This window comes from Corvus kubaryi, unplaced genomic scaffold (genome assembly GCF_017639235.1).
Source record: "Corvus kubaryi isolate FWS band 111438036 unplaced genomic scaffold, C.kubaryi_AGA036_p1.0 37334, whole genome shotgun sequence".
NCBI lineage: Eukaryota > Metazoa > Chordata > Aves > Passeriformes > Corvidae > Corvus > Corvus kubaryi.
The window spans coordinates 23,494,933-23,518,469 of record NW_024581108.1 but is presented as its reverse complement, the minus strand read 5'-3'; the positions used below and the strand labels follow the sequence as shown (position 1 = coordinate 23,518,469).

The 23,537-nt window shown below is 44.0% G+C and overlaps 1 protein-coding gene across 13 annotated transcripts in view; it reads right to left on the bottom strand.

The window, feature by feature from the left end:
* Positions 1-23,537, bottom strand: part of NFIA (nuclear factor I A) — a 344,509-nt gene that overhangs the window by 80,336 nt on the left and 240,636 nt on the right. For all 13 annotated transcript variants that reach the window (XM_042030839.1, XM_042030845.1, XM_042030837.1 and 10 more), the window contains one exon: positions 3,721-3,795. In XM_042030839.1, coding sequence (XP_041886773.1) covers positions 3,721-3,795 — 75 coding nt within the window. The remainder of the gene's footprint in view (positions 1-3,720; positions 3,796-23,537) is intronic.

Here is a 23,537-nt window from a genome sequence, read left to right as displayed (position 1 = left end):
CCCAGCCCTTGCCAAGGGAAGGGGACACTTGGCACCACGGCCACCCCTCTGCCAGCACCTTCTGCAGAGGGTCTTCTCCAGTGCCCTGCGATAGCTGCCCACAGCCTGTGGAATATTTTCCTAACAAGGGGAGAAAAGGAGGAGGTTTCACTTGGCCAACAGCTGGCTGTCAGTTCCCAAACCTGTCCATCTCTGATGCTTCTGCCTCTGAGCCTTTTGTTGTCAGCACAGACCTCTCCAGAGAGGGAAGAATGAAGCCTCTGTTATCTGGAAGGGTCTCCCCAGTATCTGGGGTGACAGACAACACTTAGAGAGGAGCTCACACCCTCTGCCTGCTAATAATGGAGGAGAACTGACAGCATGAGCTGCAACACCCACATCAGATGGGTTGGAGAGGAGTCTTTGTTTTCTCAGATGCACATCTATGATCTCTTTTCTCTGTTTTACTAGGCTCTGCAAGACTCAGCAGCTGGGCAGCATTTCGAAAGAAAATCTGCATCTATAGGACTGAAGAAAGCAAGTTTCTGTTACCAACACAGTCTAGACTTGTTCAATAGCTCACAGAAAGTGTGATGATCAGCACTGATAGGCAAGATAGATAACAGTAACAGCTGACCTTTCACTTGATTAATTCATTCCCCAATTTGCATGATGAAGACAACTGCCTCTTACTTGAGACTCCTTCTCATGTGGACCTCTGGGAACTTTACTATATAAACCTGGCACATAATTGCTACCCGCAATATTTTGTAAGATTAATTTTAGATAACAGGCCACGCCCAGTTAAAATTTTGGGGAACTCATGTATTTCTATCATTGTATTACCCAAAGCAAGCATTGAAAATAAAGTAACAGTGGGCATAGATAAAGATGACCTTTTTGGAAAGAGGACTGGTCTCAAATCAGGACACAGGAACATGCAGACAACCCAGAGAGGGTTATATTAACTTTAAAAGACCTTGCCTACCAATTTAGGCAAATATGCAGCAATTACCTTGCTGCTCTGTTATGTTAAATAATTCTTTGAATATGAGCATGTGAATTAATACTGAGTTTTCTGGGAATATGCTGCTAGACTTGACACTAAACATATCCTACTGGGTAGCCAGGGCATGTTAGGCTGTGGGCTTCTCAGACCTCATAAAGTAAACAAGGTTAAGGCTGGTCAGTACATGTCTGGGGCATCTCCAAGGAAAATCCAGGGTGCTATCAAAAGCAGCATAGCTAAATCAGTTGCTGGCACTCTTCCCTCTGAGTCAGTTTTGAAGTGATATCCCGATATGCTTTGGGGACACTATTTTTGGTAGAGGTGCTGGCTTGTAGACAGGATATAAAACGGAGGTCTTGACCTCCCAGGATTATTAAAGAGCCCATGAAAAACAGTGCAAACCCCCGTGTCTGGAACAGATAAAAGCTGAATCTTTATATTTTTCCCACCAACACCTTCTTTCTTATTTCTAATAAAGTCCATGCTCTTTCTGCGTGCAGGTGCCCCATCCTTGAAGGTGGTGCATGTCAACTGCAAGCAGAGGGAACATCTCAGACACAGCTCATAATTTGCGAAACATGCTGAGTGCTAGGATTTCTGATACCCAGTGTTTCAGTTTAGTTACAATAAAATATCAGGGAAAATTAATAAGCTTGGAACACGATGCTCATGAGGTCAGTGCCAAGCTCTGGGGGAGGCTGGGAAGGCTCCAGGCAGGAGTGGGGCACTTTCCTAGGAAAAGTGCACACATGGAGCACGGCTGACAGAGTCCAGAGGCAGCTCTGCTGTGCAGGGCTCCTACAGCCAAGATAAGATTGTGGTGAAGTGGGATGCCTTGCAGAGGGGGAGGGTGAATCCTTCAGGCTTCAAAAGCCTCATGCTGTCACACTGAAATGAAGTGACATAACACGGAGACGTTCAGATCCTGGTGACAGCCTGGGTTTGTCCACCCTGGCTGCAGGTACCAGCCAGTCTGTGCTCTCTGGACAGCCAGTTAGATGCCAAAGCCTCTGCTTAAGCACTTCAGCAAGTGAACTGATTTGCAAATGTGCTGAGCACTCAGCAGCTCCTCTTGACTTCTGAGTCCTCTTAACTTTGCCCTTCTCTCAAAATTCCCACCAGTTGTCAGGGAAGGAAGCTCAGGAGAAATGTTTGCTTCAACATTTTTCTCTCTGCCTCTCTCCAGGGCATATAGCTCTCATGTATATCCCACTCATCATGCTCTCCTTGTGCCATCCTATTTTTGAATGTAAAGCCAATTTACTAGCTAGTGTCTTTCCAAAAGAGGAAATAAACCAGGAAAATCCTCTGAGAAACTCTGTGTTCTGACTCAAAACCACAGATTTTCTACTAGGTTTGTGCCAGTTAGAGATTCCAGCTCCAGAATGACTTAAATTACATGCCCAGAACCAGTACACAAATAAATATTTCTGCTATCTAAGAGAAGAACCATTTTTATCATTTAAAGACTGCACAGCCTAAGGTTTTTAAAGGGGCATGTAGTTGAGGGTTTCACCTGGAGCAGTGGTGACTGGTGACCATCTGATGTTATCCCATAGCTCCCCTCTAGCTGGAGAAAGATCACAGACTGGTTTGGGCTGGAAGGGACCTTAAAGATCATCCAGTCCCACCCCCTGCCATGGGCAGGGACACCTTCCACTGTCGCAGGGTGCTCCAAGCCCCGTCCAACCTGGCCTTGGACACTTCCAGGGATGCGGCAGCCGCAGCTGCTCTGTGCCAGGGCCTCACCACCCTCCCAGGGAAGAATTTTTTAGATTCCTAAAGAACTTGTTCCTACACGCCTGGCTTAGCAGCAGTGTCTCTGCAAGACCCTGTCCATACTCTTCCCTTGGACTATCTGGATTATGTCATAGCAAAATACAATCAATGCACCTTTGATCAATGGAACAGGGTGGTGGCAGGTACTCTTAATTCAGTGTTGTTAGTGAGTATTGACAAGCCTGTAATGATCATGCTGCAGCATGTCACTCATGCTGGGGGCATCAGCACTCTTTAAAGGTCAAAACCCAAACCCTTCTAGAAGACAGAATTCCATACAGTTAATGGAAAACGTGGGCCTGGGGAAGTCAGGATGTGTGAGATTATCAGGGCTGAAGCTGGCACTGTTGTTGGCACTATTAATGACTTCAGCAACTTGCAGGTGCACAAACCCCAAATTCAGAGAATATCGTGAGCTGGAAGGGACCCACATGAATCATCAACGTCCAGCTCCTGGCCCTGCACTGGGACAGCCCCAAGAATCACACACACAGGCAGGTTCACATGGCATAGATTAACACAACGTGAAAAAACAGCATCAGAAAATTTCCAGGCTTATGTGCACAGATCAGGTAATTTCCAGAGGTCTGGTTATAATACAGCCCTTGGATCCTCCCAGGGATCCATGGGAAGCTGATTTCTGTATGCATTTATCTGCACTTTGCCCATTTTCAGCTGGGTGCCAGACAAGCCTATCAACTTGCACATGCGAGTTTGCAGAATCAAATTATTTATCAGCTTACTTTAAAATTCTGCTTTTTTTATTTTCACCCATTAAAAGAAGTGGCACATAAATGCTGTCTACTGGCAAGAAGAGGGGAGAAAAGAGTCCAATTTTCAAGATGCTGTTTCTGAATTGAGGAAGGAAACAATAAGAATCAAAGGAAAAAAAAAAAAACCACCTTGAATTGAATTGCAGAAACCACATAAACTGGCCACAAAAGGATACTTACTTTGTGAGACTCTTACTAGCTCAGTCACACTGAAAACACCTGATGTGACAAAACTGTCCTGGAAGCCCAAATGTCCTACAAAACAAACAGAGTGAGAGAACTGCTATTAGCTTTAAGCATTTAATGACAGTATTCTCAAATACTTTACTTTCATTTAGAGTTAAAATGTGACATCTAATTTCCCACTTAGCAGTAATTATTGTTTATGTAGGTGGGTAACCAGTCATACAGCTATGTAGGCTGCTTTGTGGTTTCTATCTAGAGGTTAGGAAAGCTAACATGACACATCAGCAGGGAGATTTTTACATGTTAAAGCATCTCAACAGGAAATCTGAAACAAAAGAAGACTATTTTAATAAACGGTTACCTTGGATGACCCCTAATGACTTCACAACTGAAATGAAAATACTGTACCTAGGAAACAGACAGGACAGCTAAGTTCCATAATCGTTTTGAACGTTATTCTCTAAAGAAACATCTGATCAGGATTATCTACCCATTCATTCAAACAAAACAAGATTTAAAGATGTATTCTTCATTTTTCTAAGGTTACACTAGGGGGATCTTAAAAGAGCAGATGGTTAAAAAAAATTTAAATTAAGGCCTTTTCAACAACAACAACAACAACAAAAATTCTAACATTTAGAACTAGGTTTTGAAAAGAAAAATAAATCTCTGCATAAGAAAAAGTAATAACATTGAACTGTGGACTGTCTGGAGGAACCAGGGCGGACGCATCCACGCTCGCCTCCCTCGTGCGAGGAATGCCTCTACACTCGGTATCAAAATGTGATGGCACTTTACATAACAGTATTTTCCTTCTTCTCTGCAAACATGCCTACCACCAAATGTTCATTTAATTTTCACGGGTATGCTCAGTGACAAAGGAGCGGCTGGGCTGCAGCCCAGCGCGGGCGCGAGGGCCGGGATACGGCAGCTCAGGCGGGACAGAGCCGGACCTCAATTAGAGGGAGGGCTGCACTCGGCCGGCCAGGCTGACCTCCTGCTTTGGAAATCAGGGTCACAGGAGAAATCGCAGGATAAAGGGATTATTAAAAGAACTGTAAAGTCCTGCTTGCCCACAGGATAAGTGGCATACCTTTTTAGGCTGTCCTACTTAGAGTCACTGATTCCGGCGCACGCACACATTTATTATTGAATGTTTTGCAGGGGCACCATCTGCTCCATCGTTAATTGTTTGTCGGGCTCAGTATGATTTCCCTGCGTTCCATATATTCTCCTGCACCCCACGCTCATCCCAGGAATACTTGTGCACCTTTCTCTAGTGACCAGAGCAATAGGACTAACAGCAGCTGCACGTTTGTACTCCTGGCTTTTTTTGGGGTTGTTTAAACAAACCCAGCATACCCCACTGCCATTTCTACCTGTGGAATGGGATGCAAAAGGAATACATCTTCCGTACAGGTCTACAGAGGGTGGAATGTCAGGCAATGTGTCAGGGAAAGGTTTGAGAGAGATCTGGAGGGAGATGAGCTGTTCACCTCCAGCCAAGATCTCATGGAATTCTGCTCCTACACAGAACAAGTTCCCTCTTTCTCCTAGGAGCCCACAGTGCCAGATGAACGCAGTCTCTAAGCTAACAGACTCGAGACAAGTTTCTGCATCAGGCATGTTTTTATACTCCAGCAATAATGATGAGTTTTCAAACTGTGTATATGTATATCTTTGGGCATCCTTGTGTATGTGTGTATACATATGTATTATGTACACAAACATATAAATATACACAAATCTGTCATGCTCCAGCTGTAGATAAATGTACTATAAAATATTGAAATTGATGCTGAAATTCAACACAAACAAATTCCTCAATCTGCAAACAAGGTTTTTATTTACATCAAGAGAATAAATTTTTCTCTACTTCAAATGAAAAAAAATGTTCTTACAAGCTTTTATTTTTCCTTATTTTCAATTTAGAAATAGCTCCCAGATAGCAGTAAGTGCTTTTGCCTGATCTGCTTTGTACTTTCCCACAATAAAGGTGATGACTACCTCATTCTGCTTTTTTGAAACAGTTGCTGCCCATACACAACGTTTGTTCACCGCCGATTTCCCAAGTATTTTTAATATGAAGATCTACTTTTCATATGCTGCAGCAGACCTGCCTATTGAATTAAATGATCTGTGAATTAAAAATAATTCTCCTAGGTCTTCACTGAAACCACTCATGTGCCTAAAATTAAGCATATGCTTAAGTGCCTTGCTGGATCAGGGCCAGGATGCTTACTACTCCGCAGAGCCCTTCGGAGGGAAGCCAGTCTATGCTATGTAACTTCTCACACTGTGCTCATCATGGCAGTATCTGAGCAACTTCCAGAAGTGCATCCAGCAATGCCACGAACATCTGCCACGTGCTGTTTTTTTCACAGCGCACCACACTGGCTCTGCTCTGGTGTCCACTCCCACCTGCATTTCTCAGGCAGGTTCCCGCTGCACAGAGAGTGAAGGTGAAATTTAAATATGGAAGGAAAAAAAAAAACCCTCAAATCATAGCCACGGTAGGATATTTGGCTGATTTTTTAAAGGGAATGTCTAGAGCCCTTTGGAATTATCCAGTGAAAATGTGATTGTCGCAAGGCGAACCACATTACTTTAACCTGTCATACACAGGTAAAACCAGAAATGAAAGTGCCATTTTAAATACATTCTAACTCTCAGGGCATGAGAGAAGATGAGTAAGTTATCTTGGGCATGCTGATTTCAATATTCCTATCTTGGGTGCACCTGAAACGTCCACTTACTCCTGCAGGAGCCTTCCTTATAGGAGTACATGTAATAGTAATCATTAAACAATAGCGTGGTTAGATTATCCTCCTTCAATACTGAAAATAAACATTTCACAAATGAAAGGTGAATTTCACAACTCTCCAATTCGGTATTTACTTATAAACATTAGGAAATTGGGGGCTTGTCTTGCCAATCATTAATAATACCTTCATACCCACAAAAGCCATGTCCTTGGCTTAGAGCTGTATCATGAATATATTTTGATGTACGGTTGGTCTGTGAATTTGCAGTTCAGTAGAACTCCATGAAATTTTAAAGGTTTGCCTGGATGGCTCACACTGCAAAATCCAGGCCTAAGACTCTCATTTTTGCTGAGCTGGGGTAACAGTGAGAGAAGAAAACAAGGGAAATAGTACAAAGAACCTAAGTGTGTAAAAGAAGAATTACTGGGAAACAGCAGCATTGCCAAGAGATGTGAAGTTAACGTTATTAACTGGGGTCAAAAGGCAAAAACTTATCAATTTGGCTGATTCACTTAATTTTGAATGAGAAGGAAAATAGTTATAGTCAAGCAATTACATATGCAGATGTTAGCATTAACGAGCTCCTGTACTGAAAAGATGATTAAACATTCTGAAAGCTCCCAAGATTTACTTTTCATAGGGCACTTTACTGAAATAATTGAGCTGTGATAATTTTCCTCAATATCCAAAAGACAGGACATTGAAACTGCTGTGTATGACAGGTTATGTCTGCAGCTTTGTGCAACAGTCACAGTTTGGTAGCAAAGCAGCTGCTCAAAATGAACCTTGCAGGGTTCATTCACTCAAATTTTGGGTACAAATTAAGACACGTGGCTGGCCAAGGCAGGCCCTGACTCAGCAAAGCTGTTGGAGCATGTGCCTCATTTCCATCACATGCCTGACTAAAGCACGTCCTCACTGCCCTGCCAAACAAAGATGGGCTGACAACCTTAAGGAGGAATTAAAATAAAAAGTTGATTCATTCCTTCAGTCGAGTCTAGGGGCAGGTAGGGCTTAGCTCATCACCTAAGATCTCACTTTGGCCCACAGAGATGATCATCTTTCCCCTAAGGGGGGAAAAACCCCAGGATAATAAGACCAAATTGAATAAAGCAGATCAGGGTGGTAACTAATAAATCATTGTGCACAACAGCAGAGTGTTATTGTACCAGGTACCCATGGAAAACATCTTCCCATAACTTGATGGCTGCTTCAACTGGGGAGAAAATTTGCAATGCCATTTACATATTCTTCTTTTGGATCCCAGCAAAGAAGCCAGAAGAAAAGGCTTCAATTGCTGAAGCCTAATTCTGATCTCTCTCAAAGAAGTTTTAAACAAACCTTTCTACACTGATCAAATAGAGTTTCACCTCATTTTCTCCTAATTTACACTGGCAGAGGAGAAATCAGGATTAGGACTTGTTGTCTAGTGCTATTTGTTTTGAATTATTAAGCAAACATTCCTATTTCAATGAGTAAACGTGTACAAAGGCAACTAACCTTCGTCCTAAAATCGAGTTTACAGGGAGAGTATTGTCTGCTTTCCCAATTAATGCAGTAAAAAGGAGTCTCAGACGTTGAGCTACCAATCAAGAGCTTGTGTTGTAGCTTGAGAAAATCATGACTGATGCAATTACTTTTATGTAGAAAGTCTGAATATAGTCTATAGGTTAAAGTTCATCGGGTTATTGTTCCTTAATTGAATATCTGAAGATGTTTTCAAGGTGCTCAAGGTATTACTGTTATTTAATTAGCAGGCTTCCTCGTGCAATCCAACAGTATTATTTTTGCTATAAAATAGTTAAATTGCACCACAAATATACAAGGTATTTTCTAAACAGAGATACAGCTGGTTTCCTGAAAGCTAATAAATAAAGCCGGGAGAGAGTAACTCCTTTGAAGATGGAAAAATCCAAATCCAGTTATTTTTCTTCCACTACAATCTGTGTGACAATGTATTAAGCTTCAGAGAACAGCTTTTTGGGAGACTTTGATTACTTTTCAGTGTTTCAAAATTGCACAAGTCCCCCAAACTAGCACTGAACCCATTTCTAAAGCTTTTTTTCATGTTTAGCATCTCACTATACACAGCCATCTTAAAACCTTAAAATAGTAATAATCAATTAGGGTCTCAAGCCTATTATCTTAACCAAATGCCTGATTAAAAGAAAAGCCCTCTCTGCTCTAAGTGCAACTTGATTCCTTTTGGTTTTATCCTCTATCTAGATAATCCCATGTTTCACAAACAATGCGGAGCAATAATGTTGATGAGAAAATTAATGTCTGTATCACACAGCACATGCAGGCCTGGAGAGAGGGGATGTTATCAGAGGGAACCCGGCTCACCCTGAGGACTCCCAAAAGATTAGCTGAGGAGGATGGGGGTGAGGGAGTTACTCCTAATCTGCATTCACCAGCAAAAAAGAAAGGACTGAACATGCGTGCTTCAGTCAAGACCTTCATAACATTTACACTCTGCTTAATTGGAAGGTGAGTTTATCAAGGCTGGGCTGACCCAGCTGAGGCAGCCCCACCGCTGCTGAGAAATAGCTCAGCTCTATCCCACGCTGGAAATACAAAGCAAGATCCAGGGGGCTAAGCCGAGTATCTAAAAAAACTAACTCCATATCTAAAAAAAAATGGAGATTGAAGAGACCACCTATGCCGGCCACAGTACTCTGTCTAAGGGAATGTCTGTGCCAGTCCGATGGCAGACAGCTCCAGGCTGGGATACTGCATGTTGCAACAATGAAATCTGCATTTACCAGCAGCCCCCAAATACTGATCACCGGAGCTGCCATGGTGGCCTTCTTTTAACTGCCTTGTACAAAATGCACTCGTCAAATTTGTAAATGATAAACCTTTAATGGTAAATTAGACTGCATTTTTAATTCATGTACATTTTATAGAAGAGTTAAGCAAGACATTATACATTGCAGGTGATACAGAAACATCTCTCGTTCCCTGACAAATGCTCCCACTCCTATTTTCGCTTGTTATTTCCAATTTAATTTTAATACCACAGCAACAGCTCACCTTGGACAAATTGCACATTTTCTTATGGAACGACTGCGGGGCCACATGCCACAGATGCTGTTATTTCCCCTGGCTCACTACCTGCCTTTGGCCAAGGTTTTAAGAAGCACCAGAACTTTCTTTGTGGCCCATAGCAGGATGGATTAGACCGTCCAGGGCATGTCGTGTTAGTACAATAGAGGAACACTTTTAAGACTTTAAAGTCATGTAATACAATTCTAGGCTGGATCTTTCTTGTTAAAAAAAGTAGAATGGGAGTGATTGAAAGAGAAAAGGGCCAATATTTGACAACAGAAATCAGCATAACCTCCTAACAGCAGCAGTCATGGATGACTGCCCTTTGACCCGAGGAGATTATGTGGGATTTCAATGACAACAGCTGGAAGTGAGCATGTGAGAATAGAGAACACAGATCTGAGGCCTCCTACAAAAGACTGCACAATCCCTGCCCAGATCTGAGTGTTGATTAGAAATTGTTTCCTGGTCCTGGCTTAATAGACTGTGATAATGAAAGTTTTGTTAACCCTTCACAATATGCAAAACCACTGGTAAATGATTTGCCTTTTTGGGTTTTAGCTAAAAAGTCTGTAACCAGCAGACAGTGAAATTGTCTGTCTAAAACTACTTGTTTTTGTGGGTGCCCAGAGCCCAAGTTCAGCTCCTTTTCCATATGGTTTGTGGCCGCTGGGAATCAATGTCTGCTGGGGGTGGCTTGGAGGAAGGATTCTCACCCTTCCCTAAGGAACCCACCTGACCAGGGGTCCTCCAGAGGTGAATAAGAACACAAATACATGTGTAACCTCTCCCTGCATGTTACCATTCCTACTCACGGCACTTCAGAATCTCTAATGAGAACAATGCCTAATTATTCTTTTAATATTTGTCATATTGAGCTTCAGTCTGGGTTGTGAATTAATAAACGTGGACCAGAGCAAATGTGGCATCAGGTGTGTCACCAACAGCCTGATCCTGCACGGATCCACTGCAGCCTCAGCTCTTAGGAGATTCAACTCATTTTATATTTAAGTGCAGAGATAGGGGAATTAATGGAAACTTATTACCGTTAATGAACCGATTACAGATTGCAATCAATCACGTCAGGTTTTGTCCAAGTGGTGGCACACGGATAGTTCCTTTCTCTTGAAGACAAAGGTCTTCTTGAAACATTGAATGCATTTCAATTCACGTTAAAGCCCTTGTGTAATGGAAATCATTCCAAGATCTAAGATGTCTGGTGTGGTTTTTCATTTCTGATGAGTCCTAACATCTCTGGGTACTTTTCAGTACTTGCGTGTGTGAGAAATCAGTTAATACAGTTTTCTGATAAAATGACAAAAATTTAGAATCTCCCTGTCTACCATAAACCCAATTGGATGAAAAAACCTGCATTAATACTGATAGGGGCCTATAGCTTGAAAAACAACAGATGTCTTAAATTAGCATATTTCTGTTTCAGGTCCTCAATCCAAAAATCAAATATTAAAGAAAAGAAGAAAAAAATCATGGTAAATGGTCATACTCATTTGGCAGCTTATAAAATAATGTGCCTCCTCAAAAGCGTTTCAAAGTAAATGAGACGAAATCTACCTTGGGATAATAATTCTGGAATATTTATAGCATACAACAATAAAAAGAGTAATAAAAAGAACAGCCTGCCTCCCTGAAAATAATAATATGAAGGAGTTATTTATCTTCGTATTTTCATATCAACCCTGGTTACAAGAGCAATGACAGCTGTGATCTGCAAGGTCTGTGGTGATATTGCCAGTGACTCAGTGTCCAAATGGAGCTTCCAGGGAAAGCTGGCAGCATGTGCTGCTGCAGGGTGCTCCCTGGCACCCACCAACAGGCTCACACCCACCCCATGGCAAATATGGGCACTGGAGGGGAAGACCCAGAAGGGGATACTGCCATCCCTGCCCATCTACCCCTCAAATGCCTCTGTAAAACAACATCCCAATCATGAGTGTGGCATTGCACTAACCTCAGGACCCCCCAGACAGCTGGAAAACCTCCTAAAGAGAATAATGTAAGGACCACAGTTCTATCCATTGGCTAGTTTTTGATGTCAGCATCTTATTTCTGGTGGAACCTGAGAACAAGGGCTTGTACAACTCGTTTGTCTGCGGCCAATTGCGCATGCTCCATCAGCTGCCCTTGCTCCTCTCTCCATCATCTGTCCTTGCTTCTCTCACTCCTCACCAAGTATAAATTGGTATTTTGCCTCCTGAATCCGTCCACTGGTTTCTAGGAAGCTGCTGGCAGGAGGAAGGAGCCGATGGCAGGGCTGTGTGCCGTAGCCGCGTTCCGGTCCGCATGCCGCCAGAGCATGCCTTGGAACATGCAGAGTCTACGTGGGTTTACACTGCTCCAAATTAGAATTTAGCTACAGTATTAATGCCATAAATATTATTGTTCATGCTGTGTGAAGAACATCAGTGTGAAAATAAATGTAAGGATATTTAAAAACTGGTGTGGAATACTTAGGTATTCAGACTAATCACGGGCTGAAATAAGCACATTTGTTTCAAATCCTGTTTATAGCACTGCAGCCCCTCCCTCCTTTAAATCTTCCTCTTAACCATAGTGATGTTTATTGAATACCTGTCATTTCTCCAGCAGCATGTGCCAACAGCGGCTCACCAGTGCCAGGCTGCATGAAAACCCTTCTGTCTCCTATTCTCCAAGGGGCTCCCTTAGATCAACCACTACCATACCCAATACACTGAAACCCATAAATTTGCAGATACTGTAGTCAAAATTCTTAACAGGAAAGTGCACCCATTTTGCCCAGTGTAGCATACTGAAATATCACATGGTGAGAAGCATTTCTCACCATGTGTAAACTGTCAATTTGATTTGAAATTAAAATTTTTGATTAACATGAGCATTTCTGAGCCTCCCGCTGGCAGCAGCCCTATTGCTGAAAAGTGACATGATTTGTGACACACATGCTGTACAGAAGCCCCATGCCAGCAATTGTTAAAACCATTTTCATTCTACTTTAATACGGTATGACACTCAGGAAAATAATTTTAATATCTAGGAGAAAGAGGGTAAAGGCTTAAGGACTGAAGTCCTTTATGGGTGTAAAGCGGGATTAGAGCAGCACGGAAAATCAGCATGGAGGTCTCCCCATCTCACAAGTCATGTCTCTTTTCAGCAATAGGAACCATCTGCAGGAGGCTAAGAAAGGTCCATGCTGAAGCACAAAGCCTTCTTTTAAATCCAGTTGATATTTCAAACACAGCATGAGGTACTTTCCACCTATGAATGCCGAGATGCTCATGCATGGGGAAATGCTTGCAACTCCAATAATTAAACCCTCTCGGATGGGAGGTAGGATTTTCTGGTTTCCACAGCAGTCTGTTATTTTTCCATGTTTATCATTTCCCTGGAGATATAAGTGGTCACCGGAGATACTAACATTTATACGGCGAATTACTTACGAAAGAGGAAAGTTTTGTGACTACTGGGACTTTTAAGGCCGGGAATCTACCTCTTTGTCAGGGTGGTGGGAAGATTTTTGCCAGTTTAAACAGCTACCAAGTGAACACAAGAAGCAGGACAGATTTTAAGGCTCTGATGTACGCAGGCAGGAGACAAAAGTTCAGAGGGGATTTTTATAAACGTAAGCCTGTGTCACTGCTGCAAGCTGCTGACTCAACTGTGTCACCTGCGTGTTTCTCAGAGAAATGGATCATTTCTTTTCCAGTAACATCATGTTCTGAGGAAGTTTATCATGAAACAAGTATCACGAACAGTCATTCTGAGCAGCAGAACAGCTTTGATATGTGTCGACACGCATCTGACTTTTCTTTGAGCTCCTAGCACTATTCATCACATTAAACACTCCGCTCTGCTGGACTCTCTGTTCCTAGTAAACACAGAGCGATTTCTAATTGCCATAACACAGCAAGTTAAAAAAAATATAGTATTTCAAAAGTAATTTTAGATGGTGAAATGAAATACCAGGATGATTCAGATGCCCTGGAAGCATTCAGGCCGGAACATAAAGCCATGGGCTCATTTATGTTGATAACAGAGCTCAAGAACTCGATCTGCATGAAAAACATGATCCTTAATAAAGCTGTGATACACAGTTACTAGAAGTATGCAGATTCTTTCAAAAAGTCTGAAGTTTAAATAAGCATTGTGTGTGAATATCTCATTTTAATTAATATATTGCCAAGAAATTATACAACTGCACTCAGCGATGCTGTAATTATTTTAGGATCTATAAAACCCTCCCTCAGCACCCTCCAAGGTTACCCTTCAGACATGCTTGGGGCTGGACCGAGGGAGTCTGAAGTCCTGTGGACACAGATTTAGGGGGCTATAAAAAGAGTATCAGGCATTTTTTAATGTGCATGTTAGTTTATAGTTATAGGAATAATCCATGTGTCCAGATAATATGGCAGGATTCTCTAGGAAAGCCCAGAGTCCAGGAGGAGCTGGTGGGGACAGGGTCAGGTGAGGGAAGCTTCCCTGCCCCACTTTGCTGGGTGATAAGGACACAAACCCCAGCGACTTCATCAGGTGGTTCCTCTCATCCTCCCTTCCTGGCACTCCCCTCTCTTCACACCACAGCACTTCTAAAAGGCTGTGGCAGGACACCACGATAATGGAAGCTGTAGAAATACCTGCTCAAGATTAGACTGTACAAATGTGATGCCAAAGTAAGAAAGCTGGGCATGGAAGCTGAGTCACAAGGATCAGCCAGCTCCACCTTTCCCCATGACTTTCCCTTCAGAGCTACTTCTTACACCTTCTCAGCTGACACTACTGGTGAGCAAACTGTAATTCACAGTAAACTCCATGGATATTGTGTATTTACCTGTTGTCCTTTCAATTGAGTTCTTGGAGTTTTCTCTCCAGGAGTCTCTTACTCCTCTGTTCTTTGCACAGAACTAACTCTGATAGCTTTTAGTCCCAAATAGGCTGACTTCTGGTTACACATTAGTTATTTTAACACTTTACATGTTAGTTATTCTTGTGGCTGGGGAGGAAAGAGATTTGTCACTAGTTATGTCATGTCATGCACTTGTCTGCCTCTGACTGACTCCACTGGCAGAGTGAAGGTGCATGGGCAAAGTACTGCACACCCCTGGAAGCAACATAACCCCGTCCCTGGGTGACCCAGGCTCATACCCCAGGCTCTGCCAGGTCTCTGCCTCCCCCAAGCACTGAGGAGGAAGCCCCACAGACTGACTGACTGACTTCCCAAGCTCTGCTGCACTCCGGGTTAAGCAGGCAACTACGCTTTCAGACAGCGGTGGAGAACACCCAGTGTATTAGTGGGCAAGTCCCCAGCCAAGTCCCAAACTAGCAACATAAATCTAGTGGGAAGAGACTGCTGGATGTGGAAACCAGCAGCAGAGGTCTGCACGATGACTGAGACTCTCTTTCCGTTTCATTCTAAGTTTATGTTTTGTAGGGCAGGATGCCCTGTCTACATTCCTTTACGGACTAAGAATGGACATTTATTAACAAGTACTTGGGCGGACAGCCCAAAACTCCAGACTCCTGGCCTGGGACTGCAGGCCAGAGAGGGCCAATGACCCCTGTTTGTGTTTACTGTACTTCTACAGACACATGGTGGTGTGATAGAGGCATTCACTTTCTCAGGTTCAGGCCAAGGTCAGGCCAGAACATGGACCAAGTTTATTTTTCTCGTGTAATCTGCTCAAGCTGTAGCCCAAAGGGGGCCTCGGAGTTCACTCATTGTGAGGGATTCAACATTAACACAGTAAACAGAGGAGGCAGAGAGGGACCTTGTTCATCCTTAACTGATTTGAAGTGCTTATCCCGTGTGTGGCAGATTGGGTGTTCCAGGGGAGGTGCTCAGGGAATTGGGATGACGTTGGTGGGATGTCTCATCCCAGGAGGGTGCCTGCAGCAACTCGGACATGCTCTTGGGGTACCAGTGAGGACCTGAGATGAATCTGTTGCTGGAAGCTGGGCTGGGAAGCTAAGCCTTTTCACTCCCTTCCTGTGGCAGAAGATTTGCCTCTCTAGAGCCTCTAAACCATCCCAGCAGTCAGTGTGCATGGCACAGTGCAATACCCAGGGATGCAGAAACATGGCACTGGGATGGACTGCCCTATCCTCATGTATTTAAGACAATCTGAAGATACCACAGCAGCCAGGACTTCATATTTTGGGCCATGGCTAGCAGTCTGGCCTGGGACAGTTTGTACTCTGACTGACTTTCAAGTTGGCAGGGAAAAATGAAAAAGGAAAAGGAATTCCACTGGCAGGGAGCTCTACATTAAAGTAAAGCAACTCAGGTAAAAACAAAGCCCATCTATTATGGTTTATGATGCATAATCATTCATTTCTTCTCTGTTCCTCCTTTGCTTGCATTACTGAAATGCAGAAATAAAGGGAAAAATAATGATGGATGGATTTTGGAAAAGTTAGAGTTCAACTCAGGATGGATGTGATCCCAAACATTTCAGATTCTTATCTCATCGTAATTGGAATAGCTGAACCTCTCTTGTCTGCAAAATTAGGCAAGGCATCCTGTGAGAATGGGCTCGTTTTCACAGAAGTTTAGTCCCCAGACACATGAAAGAATGAAAACAAGAACTGGAACAGAACATTTTAACTTTCGAATAACGGCCTCATTTGGGCAGTTTAGAACAAAACTTCACTGGAAGAGCTGAGGAGGAAATTCTCGCTGCCAGTGTGCCCATCCCTAGACACATTCCTCCACTGAGCACACGAATACTTATCAAAAATGATAATTTATCTGAGAAACTCCCATTCTGTAGCATTCAAAAGAAAAACAGAAAGGGAAAAAGTACGCGTGGGCAGTAGATACACTGTCCACTCTTCTAATGATGAAGAAATCATTCAGCCAAATCCACATGCCCTGCTAGATCCACCTTTGCTCTTGAGCAACTCTGTCTCAACTCTGTCTATTCTGGCTTGTCATGATGAGTGGGAGAGGGATGGGTGACTTCCTCCAGCAGCAGAATCTCAGGGCTGGAGCAATTACAGTGTTAGACTGAAACATCTTGGTTTTAAAGCTCCCTGAGGTTCAACAGAGAGAGAGAGATTCATTCTCAAAAGACCTGGTATCTCCACTGATTACAGAGGGACAGTGAGGATTTTAGGTTCATCACTGGTGTCTTGTTTTAATGCCTAATGTTAGATGGGGTGAAATCCAAGTCTTAGTCCACGTATCACATCAGCATAAATCTGGAAGAAAATTTGCTTTCCTCCCCATTCCGTGCCCCAAGCAATCTCTCTTGACATTCTCCATCCTTACAGTTTTATCTGGCTACTTTTTGTTTGTTTGTTTTTTTGAGTTCAGAAGCCTGTAAAATCCAAGAGCTGCTGAGTTATCCTTGTGTTCCTGCCCTTCATCCAGTTCGTTTGCAGGAGGGAATAATGATCTGTCACCAAGGTAAATTCACTGCCCGGCAGATAATGCCACAGTGTTTCTGCTGCCCATTTCACAGTAAGACATTCTTTTTCAATGATGCTGCATCTCTGTTCTCGTGGGAACAGTTTACGGCTGACAGCAATAGTAGTAATAACAGCTTACATTTATATTGTACATGGGATGATCTTTATTTCCCTCTCCTAACAGTGGATGGCTCCCAGTCCTACTGCAAATCCATCCTTCATGGCCATGGCAGACAGAAATCTGGGTTCACTAATACTGGGCTGCCTCGTTCCTCAGCTGCTTGCTTGGGTTGTCACATCCTTTCTAGCCCACTTTGTTATTGATTTAAATGGAGCTGTGGGCCACTACCCAGCCACTGCTCTAAGCCTTCCCCCACAAAAATCTGTGGGGATCCCCTCCTGCCTCAAAACCACAGCCACCTCAGTCTGTCAAGCTGCTGTCCACCCTCTCCTGCTTCTCACCTCTTCCCTTCCTCCTGCAGCTCCAGCTCTGGCATGCTTGACTGTACGATAAAATTGGCTCCCCTCTGTATGGCGTGGGGGACATGGCCAGCTCACTGCATTCTGCTGCTGGAAACTTCCTGAATGCGAATTCCCCGATTCTGAAAATCAGGACTTTGAGGTCTAACATGTGGGAAAATTGCAGGAGGTCTGCAGTGCAAAGCTGGTCAGGTGGGGACACCCCCCAAACACCAGCAGGTTTTCAAATGGAGATGCAGCTGTCAAAGAGCCTTCTGTTACAGATAAAATCTTAAGAGTAAGGAATTAAAGCAGAAAAATAACAGGGACAGAGGTCTGGATTCTCTGAGAGTGAGAGTGTACAGCTACATAAGCAGCATCCCTCCCTTATGATTCCGGGAGAAGAAATACCAGGAAGGGGTTTGGCCCACCGTGGGCTGAGAGCTGGTGTTGACACCCCTGCACCTGGCTAGGGCAGGGGGACTTCTGGGGTGCCACGGTGGCCCCATGGGAGGGCACACCACAGACAGGGTTAGGGTGCTGGCCATATGTCCTGCACAGGCCAGATAGAGAGAAGAGAATTATTCGGATACTCTGGAGCAGCCCTATCACTTCCTTGTGCCTCCCCTCACCAGGGATGGGAGCGAGGTGCCAGCTCCTCATCCCAGAGTGTGGCTTGCAGCAGATCCCCTTGCTTCAAGTGCAAGTGAGGGAGGGCGGGAGGTAATGATTAGAGACACTCTAAAATGATTGCATTAATTGAATCTTATGAAAATGGAAAACAATGGCAGTGGGTAATAATAAAACCCCACCCCACACGCACATCTCTTGTTTACTAGAAAGTGCTTCAGTGACTACAGATTTACTCTGGGGCACAGCAGGAAACTTTTCTCCTTTAAATTTAATCAGCCCTTTTTTTTTTTTTTTCTTTCAGAGAAAAATACCAGCTATCAGATCTGTGCTTCCCATCCACTCCTAAGACTCCTCAGTGCAGTGCCTGGAGGTGATAGTGTGAGCTCACTCAAGAATGTGAAGGCATTTTATAAATCATTTGGTTCCAGCAGGAGGGGGAGAAAGGGAGAAGGCAGAGGGATGATATAGTTTACAGCACATTCTCAGCAGTCACTCCCAACTGTCAAACTTCAGCATTTTCTTCAGTTGCAACAGTGGTTAACAAAAAAATGTTAAGACAGCAGACATGAAATGCACATAGTAAGCAGCACATTTAATCAACTGGCACCTTCCTACCACCCCACCGCCAAAATCTATCTGGACACTATCACAGCCCAGAAAAAAAGTTGTACAAGTGAAGATAGGGCCCTGAAAAAAGGAGCAGAAACGAACAACACAAACTGCTGTAAACAACTTGCGGCGCCCTTTCTTGTGCCAGATAACAACAGCAGAGTTAAAGGAGTGTGTTAACAAGTGTGGCTCACTCGCCTCACCTTCCTCCTGCCCCTTTTGCCATGCTCACTTCCTTGGCTCCTGGGAAAATATTTGGGGACCATTGCAAATAAAAGTCTCCTTCTCACTTTCCAAGAAACGGATCTGGTACTTTTCCATTTCAGTCACACCAGAGCCAGGCTTCAGAGGGGATTTTATTCTCACAACTCTACGAGAGTTCCCCTAAAGTTTCTTTCCAGTTCCTAGCTAGCAACTTCTGCAATTAAAAAGTAGTACCTGCCATTAACAAATAGTATCTAATTATCTATGGAAGTGATGAGGCCTTTTCTGGGAGCCTGCTCTCACTAAAGTGCCCTCCCTGACAACAGCTACAGTCCAGTATGCTGCTTTCAGGAGCTGTGTGTTGCCCTTCACATGCACCTCCCTGCTGGTGTACACAACTCCAGGTTTACAAATTAAGGCGACTTGGAAAGCACCTGATTAACCCATGAATCTACAATACAGGCAGACAAACAGGTTTTTTCTGAGTGTGCAAACCAAGTATGAGTACGAAGGTTTGGATCCATTTGAAAGAAAACCACCTTGTACCTGTAAAACCACAAGATTCACACAGGCAGAAACCAGAGGAAGATGTGAAAAAACGACAGACCTTTTCATAATGTGTAGATAGATTTGGAAAGGTATGGAGTCAACAGAACACCTCCTGCACTGGTCAGGAAGTCAGAGAAAAAGAACACCCGAGTGTGAGCGGGAAAGTGCAATCCCTTATCTACACTTGGACATTCCTGCCCGGATGAACCAAGCTCTGGCTGAAGCCACAGAAGTTTAGGTGCTGGTAGTTCAGGTACAGTGAAGGATAAGTGTGTAAGTAGGAGGAACATATGGCTTGCTAAGAAGTGCCAGACTGGCTGGGGCTGGGGTCACAGGGAATCTCTGATGCCCTTGGGTGGACTCATTGGAAAACAGAAAGACACCCACGCACACAGACACTGCTGCCACTGCCTCCACCTCAAGCCTTCTTCCCCTCTGACTTCTGCAGGAAGGGAGCCAGCACCTCCCCAGCTCGCCTGCACAGCACAGCTCCCAGCACACATTTTTAACTTCCAGTGATTTGACCACAGAGGGCAAAATTCTGGCCAGGGAGCACTTCCGATGGCAGGAGAGCAGCGGTGAGCCAGCCTGGGTTTCGCTGCTGTGATCTCTGAGTGGAGGGTTCCCACTCACTGCCACACTGCCACAAAGAGACACCACCTAAATAGATGTGGAGTAATGAGTACTTCGGATAAGTGACTGATTTCAGAGGGGGCTTTTATCCACAGGCCCTGTATTTATAGTTCAAGCCTTTTCAATTAATACGCACACCCTAAAAGAATTAAACTACTAATTATCACATTTTACCGTGGTTCACAGAACTTTCATCAGATCTAGTAAATGAAATCACAAGTTCAGCAGAGGAAGCTTTACTGCGCCAAATTATGTCAAGGGTATATCATGTTGATAATAAAAGATCACTTGGTTGGAAGCCTAACCTAGAAGGTTGGGGAGGCGTAAAAAGTTCACATTTTGGATCATGCTGCTCTGGTGTGGGCGTTTTGTGGTTTTTTTCTTAGTTATTGTGGAAGGCAATTCTCCTGCAAGTAAAATTTTCCCTTTGTCTTACATTACCGAGCATTAGGGAATTTTTACATAGAAAGACAAATAGAAAGGTTTGGGGTTTTGTTTTGCAAGTCAGGCCTTGGCACCACATCCTCTTTCCACTAATAAACTCCCCTCTCCACTCAACAGAAATTAAATGATGCCCATACCACAAATAAACTCCTTTCCCTAAGTGCCCAGCTTCGTGGTGGGCAGGGTGGTGTTCCAAAGCATCCTTCAGCCTGTGGTCCGCTCCGGCGGCCGCAATTACTCTGACGCAACCCAGCTCTCAGCTGTTAATTAAACAGCAACTCTCTCAAGAAGACAGACATTAGAAACAGTTGTAGGGAAAGCTGGAGGTTGCTCACAGCTCCAGCTGCCCTGTCCAGGATCCTGGAACATGGGACATGGGTAGCAGGGGGTGCCATGGCTGCCTGCCCATCCCAGCGCTGCCACAGAGGAGGGGGCAGTGACCTGGCACTGAGGTGCCCTCAGGACAAAGAAAATCCTTGACCCTGCAGAGGGAAGCTCAGGAGTTCCCTAAGAGGCTGCTCCTGGCCATCCCATTTCCAAGCTGCCCTCTAGATGGCCCTTGCTGTTATCTCGTGGATAAAGATTCATGGGAAGGAATGGAATGGAGCCACAGAATAAAAATATATTTTTGAAACGACTTAGAATAATCGCAGCTGTATTTATGCACCTTATCCATTGGAAAGGTTCATTGCCTTTTTTCTGTACACACACGGAGAAATAAAAATATATACTCGAGCCACATTTTTATTTCTCCTCTCCTTTGCAGCGTTCAGCCACTCCAAGCGTAATGAACGTTTCATGTCTTTCAAGCACTGCTTTGTCATGCTATAAGCATTCATTTCATGCTTTGAATATTTCCTGTCATACTTGCCGTGGATGAATTTTTGTGGGAATGCTTTGCTTGTGAAGGTTAATGGTTAGCAGCAGCGAAAACTGAAGCCCTCTGTCAATCCCCAAGCCTCAAGCACTGCAGGTCACTGATGAGAAGGGTCTCCAGCCATCCCCAGCAGTGGCTGCACAACTGACCCCACTGACGTTCCCGTTTCTCGCCTGACTGACAGTCAGTGCCATTTGCCATCACTGGATTCCCCCAAGAGAGTGCCAGCCACTGATAAGCAGGCTAAATCCTCAGCCTACCAGAGGACCCACTAAATCCTGGGAATGGTGTAACTGTGCCTCGCAGTCTGGACTCAAAAGAGGATACGGTAATATAGGGAAAAACGGTGTTTTCTTTCCTAATTATTCAGATGATTCTTCATGACAGCCATAAATCTGGATGGGAAACACACCTGGATGCTGCAAAGTTTCAATTCTAAATTATTATGATTGAAATACTGTATTTCTAGTTCTTTTTGGGAATGTAATGTAATGAAATAAGATGAGAGAAATGCAAGACTATATCACACATAAGCTAAATTTATAACCAGACATATCTGCTTTTGTTTCCTTGGGAAACACTGGCTCTCGGAGCTGCCTACAGGCACTCTCGGGGGTGATGAAACACAGGTTGGACCTCAGCAGACTTTTCTTGGCTGATGGGTTCTGTTAGAGTCGACAGCCTGTCCTGCCCAGTCCCAGGGAAGCCAGAAGAGACCAACCCCACCAGTACTCCCTGACTCGGCCACAGCTTCCAAGCCTGGACAAATTTCCCCACTGCTGTTCCCAGTCATCAGACAACGTGATCCATAAGGGTGCAAATCTGTTCAGAATTTGGTCCTGGCAAGTTACAAAGGTGCAAACAAGCTGACATCACCAGGAGCTCTGACTTCAGCGCCAGCGATGAGATTCCTTATTGGAAATGCTAAGGGTTTTTTTTTTAAAAGCTTTTTGTGAAGAAAGTTAATTTTAGATTAGTCCCTCAGGCTGTGATAACTCCTCAGCGTGGCTCTGTAAACAAGAGAGGAGAGTCTTCTTGCATTTATAAGATTCTGATGCAAATAATCCCATGAACAAGAACATTAATAAAAGCTGCCGTTACTGTATTACTGCCTTTGCAGCTGTAACTGATAGAAAACTTTCTCTGCAAGGCTCAGTTATCTCCTGAAAATGAGGTGTTTCAGGAATGTTAGTCATCTGAGACCATGTATTTTCTAACAGCACCAGTTTCAGCATTGTGTGTTCAGAGAAATGCTTGTGTCCTTGCACTCCTCAGGTGGGAGCTGAGGGGCTTATCCAAGGACAAAGGAACCTCCAGACACCTCCAGCACCTCCTTGGTGAGTTGGCATCAAGCTCTGTCACTGCTCTGGAAGCCCGTGAGGCAGCTGGACTCCACCTGAAGCAGTGGAGACGAGAGGTCAGGCATGGCCTGAGCATAAGGGATGGCCTTGGAAGGCAGAACATTTCCACTTGTTAAAAATTTGGCTGTGGAAGGACCTGGATGTCTGTCAGCTCCCATTTAACCTGCAATGTGCCTGAGTGATGGGGACAACCACAAAGAGCAGTTACTTGTTCTCTGCTTGGGAGGAGAGTTTGAAGGGTGAACTCTGAGTCCGAGAAGAGTGCCCAAGCCTGGGATCAGGCAGGCACCACTTCCACTGGCCAAAGCTATCCCACTGCATGGAACGCCAAATTTGGGACCAGAAGGAAAGCATTCACAGAGGGACTGGACTCTGCAGCCTGTTAGTTAAGGCAGAGGGGTCTTCCCACATATAATCCCCTCCTCCCTTGCAGCCAAAGCTGTTTCATGCCTTCCGTGACCAGCTTTGCCTAGAGAAGAAGCAGAAACTTCTCTGCATTTGTTCCCACTGTGGCCTTCTCTTTCCCCCACAGCTCAAAGACCAGAATTTCTTCCTTTCTGTTTTTAGGCATGGAAAAGTAAGCATATACTTAAACATTTTTTTCAGGTTTAATACTCAAGTCCAACCCTACTTAAGCAAAGAATTCACAGATGATCTTTACAAGTCCAGTGTAATTACTTCAGGGCTGAAAAACGAGTTCTGCAAGTTACGGTGCATCATTGTTTTTCTCTTCTCTTTCTTTTTTTTTTTTTTTAATGTTTCAATGAACAATGTGCCTTTCATTTCCTGCAGTGCTGTTAAGGTACTTGCAGCTCAGTGAGACGG